Raw genomic sequence first — 19,688 nt, 5'->3', positions numbered from 1 at the left:
GTTCTCAGTGGTATGTCGTGGGGAGCGGATCGAACCGTCCTACTTCGTCTATATCGGTCGATCGTCCGCTCCAAGCTGGATTATGGGAGCTTCGTATACTCCTCTGCACGGCCATCCATCTTACGCCGCCTCAACTCCATACAACATCGGGGTTTACGACTTGCGATCGGAGCATTTTATACCAGTCCCGTAGAGAGTCTTCATGCTGACGCTGGCGAATTGCCACTCACCTACCGGCGCGATATACTGCTTTGTCGGTATGCCTGTCGGCTACTGTCAATGCCCGACCATCCGTCTTATCGTTCCTTTTTTGACGACTCTCTTGACCTTCAATACGGGTTGTATGTCTCTGCCTTGCTACCCCCTGGAGTTCGCTTTCGTCGCCTCCTTCAACACCTTCATTTTTCACTCCCTGCAACCTTTCGAGTGGGCGAGAGCCACACACCACCTTGGCTCCAGGCTCAGGTCCGCGTTCACCTCGACCTCAGCTCGCTCCCAAAAGAGGTCACCCCCGGTTCGGTCTACCACTCCCGTTTTTTGGAACTTCGTTCGAAGTTCATCGACATGACTTTAATTTATACAGATGGCTCTAAGACCAATGACGGGGTCGGGTGTTCCTTTATTGTTGGGGCACAAAGTTTCCAATACCGGCTCCATGGCCATTGTTCGGTCTTCACAGCTGAGCTCTTTGCCCTCTACCAGGCTGTTCTTTACATCTGCCGCCACCGACATTCTGCTTATGTCATCTGCTCAGATTCCCTGAGCGCCATCCAGAGCCTCAGTGATCCGTACCCGGTTCACCCTTTCGTACACCGGATCCAACGCTCTCTTCAGCAGCTGGTGGACGTCGGTACGCCGGTTATCTTTATGTGGGTTCCTGGCCATGTCGGTATCCCTGGGAACGAAGCTGCAGATGCCGCGGCCAAGGCTGCGGTCCTCCAGCCTCAGACAGCTTCTTGTTGTGTCCCTTCGTCCGATTTTAGCAGGGTCATTTGTCGGTGCGTTGTGTCGCTGTGGCATGCCGATTGGGCTGCACTTACCGACAACAAGCTTCGGGCCTTAAAACCTCTTCCCGTGGCTTGGACGTCCTCCTCACGCCCTTCTCGGCGGGAGGAGGTCGTTTTAGCAAGGTTACGAATTGGACACTGCCAGTTCAGCCATCGCCATCTGCTGATGGCTGCGCCGGCGCCGTTCTGCCCATGTGGGCACTTGCTGACGGTTAGACACATTTTAATGTCCTGTCCACTGCGCCTCGATCTTAACCTGCCTAATACTTTAGATGCCATTTTAGCGGATGACCCACGAGCAGCTGCTCGTGTTCTTTGTTTTATCAATTTGACAAACCTCGCTAAGGACATTTGATGATGTTTTTTAGTCCTATGCCTGTCAGTCTGTCTTTTATTGTGTTTTCCCTTTTAGTTGTTGTTGTCAACTTGTGCCTCGCGGTGCATTCTTAGAGTAGTCAGGGCGCTAATGACCACTGAAGTTGTGCGCCCGAAAACCACAAAAAAAAAAAAAAAAAACAAAAAAAGTTTACATACATGAAAAATAACAAAACTTCTGACCAGTCTACAATCCCAATTCCATTAATAGGTAAATGTTGGGTAAAACGTAACTTTACCAAAGTTATCTAAATATGCCATTCAAATACACCACCTTAAGAAAAGTCCAGATAAATGAATCTTCATACACAAAGGAAACTTATTTGAGTAAGCTGTGATGCATCAGATTGTTACAGGCCCCAATAGTGAGTCCAGCGAAAGGAAAGTTCTTGTAGTTTGGAATGCTTTGGACAGTTTAAAAAAAAATCAGAACGATAGCCTTCAACAGAGCAATAGCAACACAGAGACTTCTCTGTAATGCTTGCTGTTCACACATTTGACTCGTTTGATCTTGAGGTAGGTGGGTGAGGCAGCAGCACCCTGTGCACAGCATTTGTCCACAATCCAATCCAGGATTTTTCCTGTGCCCCTGCTTGCACCTGCATCTGCATCTGACACATACATATCACCCATTTTCCCCCTCCCCACACTCTACCTCTACCTCCCACACTTCGACCACCTTACACTCGAACCTCTACATGTACATTTCTTCCACAACGCCTCACTTACCTCTCTCAATTTCATCCACCCTGGCTTTGCCTGCCCATGTACTGCCCCTCCAGGAGCAAAACAATTGAATAAAGAGACAAATACTACACAGACATGACATGCCAGCTGTGCTATCTGCCCACATCTCAGCCCCAGTGTCAGCTAGGCGTTTCTGACAGCCACACTGCAGATACCTGTGAAGCTTGTTGTTAGTGTGCCAAATGTGGTTACAACTGATCCAGGGGTTTTGGAGATCATGCAAGTTTGCAGCATGTTGCTTATCTTGGACTGAGAATGTGTATTGGCGATATAAACCTAACTTGGTCTGCAGCCTAGTTACTGGTCACATTTGAAGTCACCAAACTTGTCAATAACAAGCGAGATTAATAATACTTACTTCCTTATATTTAAAACATTGGAAGCATAGGAAGAAAGCAGTCCATTCTAGGTAGCTGAGCTTGTAAATATGATGATTGAGTTGTTATTCATCCCCCCCCCCCTTAATTAATAAATAAATAAATGAATAAAATATAAAAAGAAAAGAAAAAGAAATCTGGTTCCATGTGCAATCACATTTTCAAGCACTCTTTCTTGTAATGAGTCAAGCTGTTGAGCTAGTTCAGTGGTAAATATAAGTACACACTTCTGACCTTGAAATGGTCATTTAAATCCAGTTGGTTCTCATACTGAAGTAGAATTTCAAGATAAGAAAGCTGACAATACATGTAGATGCATACAGAAACCCAGTTGATAAATTATTCTGTGGCACACATTAATCAGTCAAGTTGTACGTTCACAAAAACATTTTCAGATTTTCCTAATTTTTTTTTTTTTTTCTGTTTGGCGTCAGAGAATTATTATGAAGCAGAGAGAATTTATTAAATCTCCAATGAGATAGGAATAGACAGCTGAAATAACATTCTTTTTCACAAAGTGACCGCGTAAACTCCAGTTAGTGACAGACTGCTGGGTGTGAAGTAGAGCAGACAGCCGCCAAAATGACTGCAGGCCAAAGTGCTGGACTGAAAGGGCCAACAGGTTCTGTCTCTATTGCTATGATCATGATTAGGGACTAGTGCATGTTTAAGAATATTCATTGTACTGAAAACTGAAAAAGTCAATGGCCACGTGTGATGTGCTGCTTCATAGAAACACTGGTGGTTACACTGTAAACATTACAAGTAGATAAACTAATTTGTTTTTTGATTATTATATGCTGTAAAACAATTTCTGATAAGGATAATTTCATTAGCTCTGTCCCAAAAATGGAGGAATGCAAATGAAAAGACAGCACATGACAACAGACAGAACAAGATTTTCTGCAGAGAAATTTTTTAAGCCGTGAAGAACACAAATTTTCAAATCCAGAAAATTGACTGTGCAGGTCAACTGTGCTTAATGACAAAAACGTTTGGTTCAAAAAGCAGTTGAGAAATGAAACCAGTAAATTTGTGTAGTCCAGTTTCATGTCAGCATCTGCTGTGATGAAAAAATTAGGGGGATTTGCCATTAGAACATGTAAAATGGATCACAGAACACTGACACAAACTTCTAGAATAAGCCATTTGTAAGAACTGCCATTCGGTCTATGGTATGAGAAAGTGGTTGCAAACTTCTAATTATTCCCTCAAAAATTAACCATATAACCTTTGTAATTGTATCTGGAAATCTATGAAGTGTATTGTAGCTAGCAGACACAGGCTTCAGGCCAAAGGGAATCCATTTATTTTTGACATTTTCTCTGTGTACACACTTACTCCTGCTGTAACTAGTATACCAGGATATGCATCAAATTCTTTAGTTGTAAATGGCATGCTCATTTTCACTGATCCTTCTAGATTGGTTACAATTTCTAAATATATAATTTGCCTTCCAGCTGGTTTCATGTATAATTATGTAAAACATTTCATCCGTTAATATAATCAAAAAGTTATATTTCATAGAAAGAAATTTTGCTACATGTGTTGGATTAGATCTTTCCCACGAAAATAATTTTTCAGAAGGTTCCCTATGCCACTTGGTTCTATATTTACCACATAGTGTCTGAAGAAGACACAATAGCTTTAATGTCTTAATAGTGGAAATGACACTGGTAGAGCTGTTTATCGCTCATCTCTTTTGACTTATTGATCACTTAAAGTACAAATAGCATGTTCAACATATGAAGCAGCATCTTTCTTACCTGGAATGCATTTGCCTGCAGAATTTTCTTCTCCGACATTCGTAGTTTCAACAGTAGATAATTACTTTACGTTATAGTTTTCTTTGATTTGTAGCTTAATCTGCTGTATTCAGATTCAGAGAATCCTTTTGTATACTGTCCACGAGAGTAGCCAGCAACACTTCGACTATGTTGTTGTAATGATTTTGTACTTACAACACAGTTGTGCATGTACAGTAACTTCCTTGGGTTACAGTGGTGAACTGATTATAGAACAAGGCATAATTCTTTGTGTTTACACACAACAGTTGATGCAACATACTTTATTGAATTACATATTCCTTGACAGATACCTCAGTTGTAGAAGTCGGCATTTTGATTGTTTAGAAAATGTTCCACCCTAAAAATTGACTTGATTCCATATGAAAAATGGCTGCCACACAATGGTTTCTATGTCTGAAGAAAAAATCACTGAGTGGAGGATATGGAGATAAGGCAAAATTTGATAGCTGAAAGAGACGGCATGTCTGATCTGTACAGAATGAGCTGATACATTGTCATTGAGCAAAAATATGACCTCATTAAGCTTCTTGTGACACTTCACCTGACAGCCTCGCATTACCTCGTCTGGAGATTTCACCAGTACGTGGAATTTTTCTCCTTATTGTTATAATCTGATAGCAACACACAATGGCGCTTTCAAAGAACACCCAGCATCAACTTACCTGATGATGTTTGCATCTCCGCTTTTTTTATTTGTCATGAATCCATGTTTACCCTGCTTTCTATGCTCCTTCCTTTTGGGGTAATGACTGGAAGTGATGCAATATGCCTTCACCCTACACTGTGTGGTGGTATGTGGATTATGTATGTATGTAGAAGTAGATGGATGTAGATACACTCAGCACTCATTCAGTGATTAAATGACCAAAGAAGCCACCATCTCTGTTAGCCATACACAACTACAACATACCCACTGTTGCTTCAGTTTGGTGAGCTTTTTCAGCACGTGTTCTTCACTCTTCACACTATAGCAGCCAGAGACTGTGTGTGTGTGTGTGTGTGTGTGTGTGTGTGTGTGTGTGTGTGTGTGGGCTAATATAATGTAATACAATTTCTCATGCCCTGAAATGATATCCATTGTATCTAAAATTTTGTTTTCCACACCTAGAACAGCTTTTTGCCACCCTCCCAATATCTGCAACATTCCTGTCAGACCCTGTGCTCCTTTTGCACCCATCACCCTACCCTATGGCTCCTACCCTTCAACTGCTCCAATGCAAGATGTGCCATGCTCCATGCACCCTCCTACCAACCACTGTTCCAGCCGACACATGTCATACACCAACTGTTTGGCCTTTTTTCACCAAATTACCAATTAGGATGAATGGGCATAGGTAGTGGGTGTATACTGGCAACACACAATATAGTGTTGCAGAGCATGTGCTACAACATCGCAATTGTGACCTCGGTGCCTGTTTCACCACATATGCTGTTTGGAATCTTCCCCCCAAACAACAGTTTCTCTGAACTCTGCAGGTGGAAACTAATGCCAAAACATGCCCTCAGTTCTTACCACCCACCTGGCATTAATTTACATTAATTTCTTCTGGCTCGGCATTTCTTCACAGTAAGTTCTCCTTCTGTCACTCAGTTTTATTTTCTACATCTTTCATTGTCTTACCTGTCTATTTTTCACTGCCCCATCTGACCTCTGTTACATCTACATCTACATCTGCACTTAGCTTTTCACTCTTATTAACTCATGTGTGTGATGTTTAATCAGTAATGTGCATCTTGCGTATTATCCAGTCTTCCACCTTTCAGCTCAAATATTTTTAAATCTCATACAATGCAGTCCCCAACAATCAGTCTTTCCTTCTCACGCTGTGTGGTAAGTCTCTCCTGACCCTTTCATTGGAACATAAGAGGTATTCGATCTAATCGGGAGGAATTACAACTGCTCCTCCACCTGCACTGTCCGCTCGTCCTTGGTCTCCAGGAAACCAAGTTGCGCCCGACTGACCGTATTGCCTTTACCCACTATACCTCGGAGCGGTAAGATCTCACCCCTGTGGACGGTATCCCAGCTCATGGTGGGGTCATGTCGCTCGTTCGGGACAATGTCTATTACCATCCCAGCCCATTGACCACCCCACTCCAAGCAATAGCTGTCCGCATTACTCTTTCTGCTTTTACTTTTTCAGTTTGTACCATCTACACTCCACCGTCATCTGCTGTTAGTTGGGCTGACATGATGCACCTGATCGTTCAGCTTCCCCCGCCGTTCTTATTGTTTGGCGACTTCAATGCCCATCATCCCCTTTGGGGCTCTCCTGCATCCTGTCACAGAGGCTCACTCTTGGCGGATGTCTTCAACCATCTCAATCTTGTCTGCCTCAATACTGGCGCCCCGACTTTCCTCTCGGACTGTACTCATACCTACTCCCACTTGGACCTCTCGATCTGTTCTACCACTCTTGCCCGTCGGTTCGAGTGGTATGTCCTTTCTGACACCTATTCGAGCGACCACTTCCCCTGTGTCGTTCGTCTCCTGCACCACACCCCATCCCCACGTCCTTCGAGCTGGAACATACTGAAAGCTGACTGGGGACTTTACTCCTCCCTGACGACCTTTCCGGACCACGATTTTCCCAGTTGTGACAGTCAGGTCGAATACCTCACGGCTGTTATCAATGCTGCCGAACGTTCCATACCTCGTACTACTTCTTCTTCACGTCGCGTTTCCGTTCCCTGGTGGAACGAGGCTTGTAGGGACGCTATCCGTGCTCGACGACGTGCTTTACGCACCTTTCGTCGCCATCCTACGTTGGCGAATTGTATTGAATACAAACGACTCCAAGCGCAGTGCCGTAGAGTCATCAAAGACAGCAAAAAAGCTTGTTGGGCCTCTTTCACGAGCTCCTTTACCAGTTTTACTCCCTCTTCCGTCGTTTGGGGTAGCCTGCGCCGGCTGTCGGGCATTAAGGCCCACTCCTCGGTACTTGGCCTGACCTCAGGTAATGAGGTCCTTGTTGATCCTGTGGCTGTCTCCAACGCCTTTGGCCGCTTTTTTGCGGAGGTTTCAAGCTCCGCCCATTACCATCCTGCCTTCCTTCCCAGGAAAGAGGCAGACGAGGCTCGGCGACCTTCCTTCCACTCGCTGAATCTGGAAACTTACAATGCCCCCTCTACTATGCGGGAACTCGAACGTGCGCTTGCACTGTCCCGGTCCTCTGCTCCGGGGCCAGATGCCATTCACGTTCAGATGCTGGCACACCTTTCTCCGGCGGGCAAAAGCTTCCTTCTTCGTACCTACAATCGCGTCTGGACCGAAGGTCAAGTCCCCATGCGTTGGCGTGACGCCGTTGTTGTTCCTATACCCAAACCCGGGAAGGATAGACACCTTCCTTCTAGTTACCGCCCCATTTCTCTTACAAGCTATGTCTGTAAGGTGATGGAGCACATGGTTAATGCTCGGTTAGTTTGGATTCTTGAATCTCGACGACTACTTACTAATGTCCAATGCGGCTTTCGTCGCCGCCGCTCCGCTGTTGACCACCTTGTGACCTTGTCGACATTCATCATGAACAACTTTTTGCAAAGGCGCCAAACGGTAGCCGTGTTCTTCGACTTCGAGAAGGCTTATGATAACTGTTGGAGAGGAGGTATCCTCCGCACTATGCACAAGTGGGGCCTACGCGGTCGTCTGCCCCTTTTTATTGATTCCTTTTTAACGGATCGAAAGTTTAGGGTACGTGTGGGTTCCGTATTGTCCGACGTCTTCCTCCAGGAGAACGGAGTGCCTCAGGGCTCCGTCTTGAGCGTAGCCCTTTTTGCCATTGCGATCAAACCAATTATGGATTGCATTCCACCTAATGTCTCAGGCTCTCTCTTTGTCGATGACTTCGCGATCTACTGCAGTGCCCAGAGAACATGCCTCCTGGAGCGCTGCATTCAGCGTTGTCTAGACAGCCTCTACTCATGGAGCGTGGCAAATGGCTTCCGGTTCTCTGAAGAGAAGACGGTTTGTATCAACTTTTGGCGATATAAAGCGTTCCTTCCGCCATCCTTACATCTCGGTCCCGTTGTTCTCCCATTCGTGGACACAACTAAGTTTCTAGGGCTCACGTTGGACAGGAAACTGTGTTGGTCTCCACATGTCTCTTATTTGGCGGCCCGTTGTACACGTTCCCTTAATGTCCTCAGAGTTCTTAGCGGTTCATCTTGGGGAGCGGATCGCACTGTCCTGCTTTGCTTGTATCGGTCCATAGTCCGATCGAAGCTGGATTGTGGGAGCTTCGTCTACTCGTCCGCTCGGCCATCCCTCTTACACCGGCTCAACTCCATCCACCATCGGGGGATACGTCTTGCGACCGGAGCCTTCTACACTAGTCCTGTCGAGAGTCTTTATGCTGAAGCTGCCGAGTTACCATTGACCTACCGGCGCGACGTACTGCTGTGTCGGTATGCCTGCCGGCTGTTGTGTATGCCCGAACACCCCTCTTACAAGTCCTTCTTCGCCGATTCTCTCGACCGTCAGTACGGGTTGTATGTGTCTGCCCTGCTGCCCCCCGGAGTCCGCTTCCGTCGCCTGCTTCGACAATTGGATTTTGCCCTCCCTACCACCTTCAGGGAGGGTGAGAGCCCGACACCACCTTGGCTCCAGGCTCCAGTTCCTATTTATCTCGACCTCAGCTCACTCCCGAAGGAGGGTACTCCGGCTGCAGTGTATTGCTCACGGTTTGTCGAAATTCGTGCTCGACTTGCCGGTCACACCTTTATTTACACCGATGGCTCCAAAACTGACGATGGTGTCGGCTGTGCCTTTGTCGTCGGGGCCGCCACCTTTAAATACCGGCTCCTCGACCAATGTTCCAGCTTTACGGCCGAGCTTTTTGCTCTCCATCAGGCCGTTCAGTATGCCCGCCGCCACCGCCATTCATCGTATGTACTCTGCTCTGACTCACTCAGTGCTCTTCAGAGCCTTGGAGCTCCCTATCCGGTCCATCCCTTGATTCAACGGATACAGCAGTCCCTCCATTCTTTCGCTAATAATGGTGGTTCTGTCAGCTTTCTGTGGGTTCCCGGACATGTAGGAGTGCCTGGGAATGAGGCTGCGGATGTTGCAGCCAAGGCTGCAGTCCTCCTGCCTCGGCCAGCCTCCCTTTGTGTCCCGTCATCTGACGTTCGTGGGGATGTATGTAAGAGGCTTGTGTCGTTGTGGTGGGATGCTTGGTCATCCCTCCAAGGAAACAAGCTCCGGGGCAGTAAAACCGCTCCCAACTGCTTGGACAACGTCCTCCCGACCATCTCGGCGTGAGGAGGTCCTTCTGACCAGGTTGCGGATTGGGCATTGCCGGTTTAGCCACCGCTACCTGCTCTCCGGTGATCCAACCCCGCAGTGCCCTTGTGGTCAGGCATTAACAGTGCGCCATGTTTTATTGTCGTGTCCCCGTTTTAATCAATTTCGTGTTATCCTGTCCCTGCCATCCACTTTACCGGATGTTTTAGCTGATGACGCTCGAGCAGCTGCTCGTATTCTGCGTTTTATAACTTTAACTGGCTTGTCCAAAGACATTTAACCTTTTTACTTATTTAATCTGCATCTTTGTAGGTCCTTCTGGTGTCCCCCCATCCCCTTGAGTTTTAGAAGATTCCATGTGCTCTAACACCAGTGACTGGGCGCTAATGACCTGAGCAGTTGAGCACCCTTAAACCCTACCAAAAAAAAAAAAAAAAAAAAATCTCTCCTGACCCGCAGTCCCAGTTGACTTTCCCAAGATCTACCTGTTTCTCTAGACGACTCTAGTGCTTTCCCTTAACCCCTCTTCCTTCCCCTTTAACTGTTGTGCCTGAAGGAGGAGCTACAGGCTTCAAAAGCTTGCCTAATTGCAACCTTCTTTTATGTGCGTTTTCTGCTACCACTTGATTAGTAGATTTTTATCTATTAATTAAGTTATTGTCATTTTCATACTGTGTGAACGTCATATGTTATGTGTCACTAGCCAACCATTCAGGTCATGGATTACACCTGTTTCTTATAGAATCAATTTTTATTCAAAGTTTTAATGTGACTCCATATATGGCAGTACAGATTCCTTGACATACTGCTATTATAGCAGTCAAAAGCCTTTCGCCAATAGAATGTTACCTAGGTAGCATACAATAGTGTTTTCTGATTTACACAGTAACATTTGGCAAGTGCCTCTTAAATCTCCTTCCTATTAATCAGGGAATTGTGCAAATTCCTCCTTAGGGTGGAGATAGCTTACATAAAACCAATGAAGAAGGATGAAAACACTATCATATTACTTCTAGAACACACACATTTTTGGAGATAACATATTTTATGGGACTGACAGTGAGTGCTGGATCTTCCAATAATAGTTGTATAAATGATTTCTTAACTCCAGTGAGTACATGTTTCATTGTAGTTTCACCTTATGTTTAGGATTATTTATTTTCTACATGGTTGTTTTTTCACTGAAGATGCAGCTGGAAGTGTTGTGAAACTGATAGTGTCTAAGAATAAAAGGATTATACAGCTGAAGGAGCTTCATTTCTCAACATGATTTGTCAAGGCTATGGTTACCCAGATTTTTGTGGCGGCGTTCGTAGCGACAAGCAATTCGCTGTAGAAACGGCTTACGAAGTCACCGCCACACATTTAATAGCGGGCCGACCGGTCCGCTGGAACAGTGAATAGAAAGAGGAAAACCCAAACACGCTGATTAAATAAAAGTCGGTACTTGTCTTTATTAACGAAGATACAGCAACACAGTAGTGAACTCCGTGTCTACAGAAATCTGTCTAGTTCGAGTCGGAGCGGCTAGGTCAGCGTCGGCTGACGACAAACAACTACTCTGCTGCGATGAACACACGACTGACTAGCAAGTACACAATTCGGTGGCGAGTATACAACTGAGCAGCGAATACAGAACTGTCCTAGCGCTCGCTACTCCAGCGCTTAAGAAACCAGAAGCCAGCGGTGGCGCGCGCAGACTTGCGGCGATTTCCTGTCTCGCTGGCGCTGCTTATGCGGACGGCGTCCGGACTTTGATGCTGCCAACCTTTTTGGCAGCGGGCTCGGGTGGCATTACTGGCTAGGATATAACACTCCTCCCCCCCAAATCGCCGCACCGTCGTTGAATAATGACGTGGCGAGCGTCGACGGCGGGGGAGGGGTCTGGCCGCAGGCATAGCGGACGAGACCGGGACGGAGACTGTTGTCGGTGGCAGTCCCCGGTCCGCACCCCAGCATTGGCTGCGCGGGGCCTCGGGAAACACCGACTGAAAACCGAGGTCAGGGTGCACGCCTGTGACCACGGGCGCAGCTTCTGGTACTGGACGCGATGGGGCGTCGGGACCCATGAAGAGAGGCAGCGTCTCCTGACGCTGCGTCGACGGCTGCTGAGTGGGCGCCGGACAAGGCGCTGCGGTTTCAGACCCCTTGGGGGTGCCCAAGGAAAGCGGCTGCAGGACAGGCTGCACAGCCACCGCTTGGGAAGGCGGCCCGGCTGAGGGGTCGACGTCCATCAGCTCCGAAGGCGGTGGCGACTGAAGAGGGACCGCAGGCGCCGGAGCGACCACCTGGGGCGCTCCCGGATGAAGCTGCACTGGAGGCATCAACGGGACGGGCTATCGGCGTGGTAGCGGCGACGGCTGCTGCTGCTGCCCTGGGGGCGGCAGCGAAGTCGGAAGGCGCGGCTGGAACCCGCCGCGGACCAAATCTGTGGACAAAGAACCAGCGGCAGAATCCGGGCGGCCAGCGCGGCGCAACTGGTTCTGATGCCTCCTGTGCACCCCAGTAGCACCTTGAACAGTATAAAACCGCGACCCTGGACACTTATCACGGTACCACGTTCCCAACGACGGCGACCGTGATAAACTCTGAAAAAAAAACGGCGTCGTTGCGCTGAAAACGCGTGCGATGCTCAGAAGCGGCGGGTCGATCCGGGGGGTGCAACAACCGTAGTAGGGTGCGATGACGACGGCCGTGGAGAAGCTCCGCAGGCGAAGGGCCGTCGCGTGGCGTGGTCCGGTACGACGACAGGAGCGTGATGAGGGCCTGCTGACGAGAGTGCGTAGCATGAAGGCGGTCCATATGATCCTTGAATGTGCGTACAAAACGTTCCGCTGCACCATTCGATTGAGGGTGGAACTTCGGAGTAAAAACATGGCGAATGCCATTGGCAGAACAAAAACTGTCAAATTCAGCAGAGGTAAATTGTGGACCATTGTCAGACACTAAAACTTCTGGAAGACCCTCAATACAAAAAATTGAAGTCAACGCCTGTATAGTTTGTGCAGACGTTGTAGACTGCATGGGCACAACAAACGGAAAATTACTAAATGCATCTATCACGATGAGCCAACGAGAATTCCAATATGGACCAGCGAAATCAATATGTACTCGCTGCCAGGGATCAGCAGGGCGTGTCCACTCAAAATAGCGTTGAGGCGGAGCAGCTTGGTGTTCGGCACACGTCGAACCATGTGTAGACATCTGCGTAATCCGCTTATCAATGCCGATCCATGTACAATGACGGCGGGCAAGCTGCTTGGTGCGGACCAGTCCCCAATGACCTTGATGCAACAAGTCGAGGACCTTGGATTGGAGCACTTCGGGAACCACTACACGAAGCTGGTCATTCTCGGAGCGTAACACCAAAACTCCGTGTGAAACAGACAACAGATGATGTTGCGGATAATAGCGACGAACCACAGGATCCGATATGTCCTTTGCCTTGGACGGCCAACCACGTTGAACAAAACGTAATAGTAAACTCAGATGAGGATCCGTAGCTGTCTCACGTGCCACCTGACGATAATCAATCGGAAAATCCCGGAGGGATTGATGCTCATCGGCGTCAATCTGATGGCAAGAGTCGTCAGAGGAATCGAAGACATCATCCGCAGCAATCGGCAATCTAGAAAGCGCGTCAGCGTTTGCATGCTGAGCTGTAGGGCGATACAGTATCTCATACTGGTATTGTGATAACAAAAGAGCCCAACGTTGTAGTCTCTGAGCTGTCCGCTGAGGAACTGGTTTAGACGGATGAAACAGTGACGTCAGGGGCTTGTGATCTGTTACTAAATAGAATGGTCTACCATAGAGGTAGTGATGGAATTTTGTGACACCGAACACAATAGCCAACGCTTCCTTGTCCAATTGGCTATATTTACTCTGAGCTTTGTTTAGCAATTTAGATGCGAACGCAATAGGACGTTCGGTGTTACCGACTCGGTGAGACAACACAGCACCGAGGGCGAAAGAAGAGGCATCACAAGCTAACACCAGAGGCTTGTTAGGGTCGTAATGGACCAGACAACGATCATTCAATAAAGCCTCTTTAAGCTGCTGAAAGGCTGATTGGCAATCAGCTGACCACACAAACGGAACATTCTTACGGCGGAGACGATGCAACGTTGCAGCAATCTGTGATGCATTAGGTATAAACCTAATATAATATGTCAATTTGCCAAGAACTACTTGCAATTCATGCAGATTGCGAGGGGCGGGCAAATCACGAATAGCTGCTAAATGTGACTGGGAGGGATGAATGCCTTGAGCATTAATAACATGTCCCAGATACTCCAACTCCGTAAGGAAAAATGAACATTTATCGATGTTCCAACGTAGGCCTGCCTGAGACAACACTGTAAACAAACACTCCAAATTACGGAAATGTTCAGCAGGCGTCCGACCGGACACAACAATATCGTCGTCCCCCCAGGGGGTCCACAACTCTTTTGTGGACACGTGCGTAGCGAGCACGGGACCCCGAGCCAATGTGGCCCTCCTTCCTTTCCGGGCTGCATACCTTCCCTTCCCTTTCCGCATCCCTCCCCGTCCCCCATCTTCGCCCCCCCCCTCACCTCTGGCTCTTTCCTTCCCTTTCTCCCCCTCTGGGAGTATGGTTTGTGCCTACGTCCGGAGACGGACGCTCGAAACTGTTCCAAATTCCTTGCCTTTACACTTGCAAGTCCTCGTCCTTCCTCTGTCCTTCTCTTTTCCTTCCCTCTTCTCCTTGCCCTTTTCTCCGCTGCGGCGTTTGAGACCCCCTCTTCTTTCCTTTCCCTTTCTCTTTTTTCCTCCCTGTGCGTGTCTGAAGGCCGACCCACGCACTTCCATGCGTAGCCGATGACGGGGTAACGCGTAATTCCCCGCCCCGGGTAGACAGGTAGGACACGTACGTACCCCCTGGTAACGGCCAGGCCCAGGGAGGGGTGATTACCCGAGCTGATACCTTCTAAAAGTGCCGATTGGTCCCTCCGTCCGTTTGTCGGGAGGTGTGACCTGAGGTGTGAACAATCACCTAAGGTGGGTGTGCCCTCGGTGAGGGCCCCCACAAGGGAGGAGCGCGCCATCGGAGACGCCGGTAATCATGGGGGATTCTTCCGCAATGGTTTCCTCACCTTCCACTATGTCTGCTCACAAACGTAAGTTCACTGAGTCTCAGCCACAGACGGTTCTTCCATCGTTGCCACAGTTCCTTGTTGTTTCTCGGTCTGACTAAGGTCACGACTTTTCCGCGGTCAACCCTTTCATTATTCAGAAAGGTGTCGACGCAATTGCGGGTCCTGTAAAGTCTTGTTCCAGATTACGGAATGGCACCCTGTTGTTAGAAATGCACAGTGCCCTCCAGGCTCAAAAATTGCTGCGTACTTCTTTGCTCCACACCTTCCCTGTCCGGGTGGAACCGCACCGTGCCTTAAATTCCTCGCGTGGAGTCGTTTATACCCGCTCCCTCGATGGATTGTCTGACGAAGAAATTCAGCACTACCTGTCTGACCAGGGCGTCACGGCTGTTCATCGGGTTATGAAAAGGGTTGACTCGAACATCATTCCAACCCGCACTGTCTTTTTGACATTTGACAAAGTTCAACTCCCATCAAAAATCAAAGCAGGCTATGAGATAATTTCCGTTTGCCCTTATGTCCCAAACCCTACGCGTTGCTATCGATGTCAGCGGTTCAATCACACCAGCCAGGCCTGTTCCAATCCGGCCAAATGTGTTACGTGTGGCAAGGATGCCCATGAGGGTGCTTGTCCACATCCATCCCCTCGCTGCATCAACTGTATGGGTGACCACGCTGCTTCCTCTCGAGATTGCCCCGTTTTTAAGGACAAAAAGCTCATCCAGGAAATAAGAGTGAAGGAAAAGGTGTCGACCTTTGCTGCTCGAAAGTTACTCGCCAGTCGACAGCCCACCGTGCCTCAGAAAGGAAAATACAGCACTGTCCTTGCTTCTCCTCGGCCAACAAAGGAGGCGGCCACGCAGACTTGCGACCTCACCTTTAGTACCACGGTCGTCAGATCGGCCAGCGCAAAGATCGCCCGTTCAACCTCACCACTTTCGCCTGCCCACTCTATGGCTCGCCCTTCGTCGGGTTCTGCTAAATCTCGAACCCAAAAGTCAGACGCCAAGTCTTCGAAAAAAGAGCATTCTCGTGAAGAGTTTTTACGTACCGCTACTTCACAACCATCGGTTCCTCCTTCTTCTAAACATCATACGTCCAAGAAGGCTACGAAGAAACACAGTTCCTCTCCTTCTCCACCAAGGCGTGTTCCATCTACAGCACCACCTGGCGGCAATCGCCTTCGGCCGTCTTCTGTGTCGCCGAGGCGCACTGCTGGTGGCCGGTCAACTGGCCGATCGTCGGTGGCAGGAGCTGCTCCTGACCAACCTATGGATCAGGATCTTCTGCCTTCGACTGAATGCCATTCCATGCTGTCGGTCGCAAGCTCTGAGCAGTCGTTGAGTTGACAGCACCCTTGGTCACGTTCCTCTATTTTCTGTTCACCCTATGTCCATTATCCACTGGAATATCCGCGGCATTCGAGGCAATCGGGATGAATTGTCGATCCTCTTACGATCTTACTCGCCGGTCATCTTCTGTCTTCAGGAAACAAAGCTGCGTCCCCATGACCGCTTTGTTCTCCCTCATTTTCAGTCCGTCCGATATGACCTCCCCTCTGTTGAAGGCACTCCAGCCCATGGAGGACTCATGATTCTGCTCCATGATACTCTCCATTATCACCAAATCCCCTTAAACAGTTCCTTCCAAGCTGTCGCCGTCCGTCTTTCCCTTTCTGGATACACGTTCTCTCTTTGTACGGTATACATTCCATCGTCCACACCAATGGCACGAGCTGATCTCCTTCATCTTCTTGATCAGCTTCCACCCCCCTATTTGCTGGTTGGGGACTTCAATGCCCACCACCCGCTTTGGGGATCTCCACATCCTTGTCCACGTGGCTCACTATTGCTAGACGTCTTCCACCAAGCGGATCTAGTCTGCCTCAACACTGGGGTCCCCACATTTTTGTCTGCCTCCACGACAAATTTATCTCATTTGGACCTTGCGGTCGGTACTGTTCCGCTAGCTCGGCGCTTCGAATGGTTCGCCCTTGATGATACACACTCGAGTGACCACTTTCCATGTGTTCTTCGACTGCAGCCTCAACTGCCATATATGCGCTCGCGACGCTGGAAGTTTGCCCAAGCCGATTGGACACTTTTTTCGTCTCTAGCGACATTCGATGACCGTCGCTTTCCGAGCGTCGACGATGAGGTCACACATGTTACTGACGTTATTCTCACAGCTGCGGAACGTTCAATACCACGGACCTCCGAATTGCCCCGGCGCCCCCCAGTTCCTTGGTGGAACGAGGCATGCCGTGACGCAATACGTGAGCGGCGATGTGCTCTTCGCATTTTCCGTCACCATCCAACTTTGGCCAGCTGTATCCGATATAAGCAGCTCCGTGCGCGATGCCGTCGCGTCATCTGCGATAGCAAGAAGGCAAGCTGGAAATTCTTTATTAGCTCATTTAACACCTTCACTCCCTCCTCGGAAGTTTGGAGTCGGCTTCGACGGTTCTCAGGCGCGCCTGGTTTCTCCCCGGTCTCTGGGCTCACTGTCGCGCGTGATACCTTAGTGGACCCCGTCGCAATTTCTAACTCATTGGGTCAGCACTTTGCTGAGATTTCGAGCTCTTCAAATTACCCGCCAGCGTTTCTCCCGAAGAAACGTGCAGCGGAAGTGCGACATCTTGCTTTCTCCTCTCAAAATCACGAAAGCTACAATACTGTTTTCTCCATGCGGGAACTCCAACGTGCCCTCTCTTCTTCTCGCTCCTCCGCCCCAGGACCGGATGGTATCCATGTCCAAATGTTGCTGCATTTATCAACCCATAGCCTGCGTTACCTCCTTAGCCTTTATAATCGAATTTGGACCGACAGTACCTTTCCCAAGCGGTGGCGGGAAACTATTGTCGTTCCCGTTCCGAAACCTGGAAAGGACAAACATCTCCCCTCTAGCTATCGCCCCATTTCTCTCACGAGTAGTGTCTGTAAGGTTTTGGAGCGTATGGTGAATTACCGTTTAGCTTGGTGGCTGAAATCCCGCAGTCTTTTAACACCAGCCCAATGTGGATTCCGAAAGCATCGTTCTGCAGTTGACCATCTTGTTGCTCTCTCCACTTATACACTCCTGGAAATGGAAAAAAGAACACATTGACACCGGTGTGTCAGACCCACCATATTTGCTCCGGACACTGCGAGAGGGCTGTACAAGCAATGATCACACGCACGGCACAGCGGACACACCAGGAACCGCGGTGTTGGCCGTCGAATGGCGCTAGCTGCGCAGGATTTGTGCACCGCCGGCGTCAGTGTCAATCAGTTTGCCGTGGCATACGGAGCTCCATCGCAGTCTTTAACACTGGTAGCATGCCGCGACCGCGTGGACGTGAACCGTATGTGCAGTTGACGGACTTTGAGCGAGGGCGTATAGTGGGCATGCGGGAGGCCGGGTGGGCGTACCGCCGAATTGCTCAACACGTGGGGCGTGAGGTCTCCACAGTACATCGATGTTGTCGCCAGTGGTCGGCGGAAGGTGCACGTGGCCGTCGACCTGGGACCGGACCGCAGCGACGCACGGATGCACGCCAAGACCGTAGGATCCTACGCAGTGCCGTAGGGGACCGCACCGCCACTTCCCAGCAAATTAGGGACACTGTTGCTCCTGGGGTATCGGCGAGGACCATTCGCAACCGTCTCCATGAAGCTGGGCTACCGTCCCGCACACCCTTAGGTCGTCTTCCGCTCACGCCCCAACATCGTGCAGCCCGCCTCCAGTGGTGTCGCGACAGGCATGAATGGAGGGACGAATGGAGACGTGTCGTCTTCAGCGATGAGAGTCGCTTCTGCCTTAGTGCCAATGATGGTCGTATGCGTGTTTGGCGCCGTGCAGGTGAGCGGCACAATCAGGACTGCATACGACCGAGGCACACAGGGCCAACACCCGGCATCATGGTGTGGGGAGCGATCTCCTACACTGGCCGTACACCACTGGTGATCGTCGAGGGGACACTGGATGTACCGTTCACTATTCAAACTGTCATCGAACCCATCGTTCTACCATTCCTAGACCGGCAAGGGAACTTGCTGTTCCAACAGGACAATGCACGTCCGCATGTATCCTGTGCCACCCAATGTGCTCTAGAAGGTGTAAGTCAACTACCCTGGCCAGCAAGATCTCCGGATCTGTCCCCCATTGAGCATGTTTGGGACTGGATGAAGCGTCGTCTCACGCGGTCTGCACGTCCAGCACGAACGCTGGTCCAACTGAGGCGCCAGGTGGAAATGGCATGGCAAGCCGTTCCACAGGACTACATCCAGCATCTCTACGATCGTCTCCATGGGAGAATAGCAGCCTGCATTGCTGCGAAAGGTGGATATACACTGTACTAGTGCCGACATTGTGCATGCTCTGTTGCCTGTGTCTATGTGCCTGTGGTTCTGTCAGTGTGATCATGTGATGTATCTGACCCCAGGAATGTGTCAATAAAGTTTCCCCTTCCTGGGACAATGAATTCACGGTGTTCTTATTTCAATTTCCAGGAGTGTATAATGAACAATTTTCTCCGGAAACGCCAAACGGTAGCAATATTTTTTTATCTGGAGAGAGCATACGATACCTGTTGGAGGACAGGCATCCTCCGCACACTGTTCTCCTGGGGATTTCGAGGCTGGCTGCCCCTTTTTCTTCGCGAATTTATGGCAGAGCGCACGTTTAGGGTGCAGGTGAACACTACTCTCTCCCGTACTTTCTCCCAAGAAAACGGGGTACCCCAGGGCTCCGTGCTGAGTGTTGTACTGTTTGCCATCGCCATTAATCCAATTATGGATTGTCTCCTTCCTGATGTCTCGGGCTCCCTCTTTGTGGACGATTTTGCGATCTACTACAGCTCTCAACGGACCAGCCTTCTTGAAAGACGACTTCAAGGATGTCTCGATCGCCTCCACTCGTGGAGCATCGAAACCGGCTTCCGGTTCTCACCCAGTAAGACCGTTTGTGTTAATTTTTGGCGACGTAAGGAGTTTCTTCTGCCCTCCTTACATCTAGGTCCTGTCAACCTTCCG

The 19,688-nt window shown here is 49.2% G+C and overlaps 1 protein-coding gene across 1 annotated transcript in view; it reads left to right on the top strand.

Moving 5' to 3' along the window:
* The first annotated feature begins 1,859 nt into the window (after positions 1-1,859).
* The window catches only part of LOC126484302 (protein bassoon-like), an 82,689-nt gene continuing 64,860 nt past the window's right edge, over positions 1,860-19,688 (top strand). Inside the window, exons 1-2 of the mRNA XM_050107733.1 lie at positions 1,860-1,898; positions 11,700-11,955. Coding sequence (XP_049963690.1) covers positions 1,860-1,898; positions 11,700-11,955 — 295 coding nt within the window. The remainder of the gene's footprint in view (positions 1,899-11,699; positions 11,956-19,688) is intronic.

Source organism: Schistocerca serialis, chromosome 6 (genome assembly GCF_023864345.2).
Source record: "Schistocerca serialis cubense isolate TAMUIC-IGC-003099 chromosome 6, iqSchSeri2.2, whole genome shotgun sequence".
NCBI lineage: Eukaryota > Metazoa > Arthropoda > Insecta > Orthoptera > Acrididae > Schistocerca > Schistocerca serialis.
This window is presented reverse-complemented; position numbering and strand designations above follow the sequence as displayed.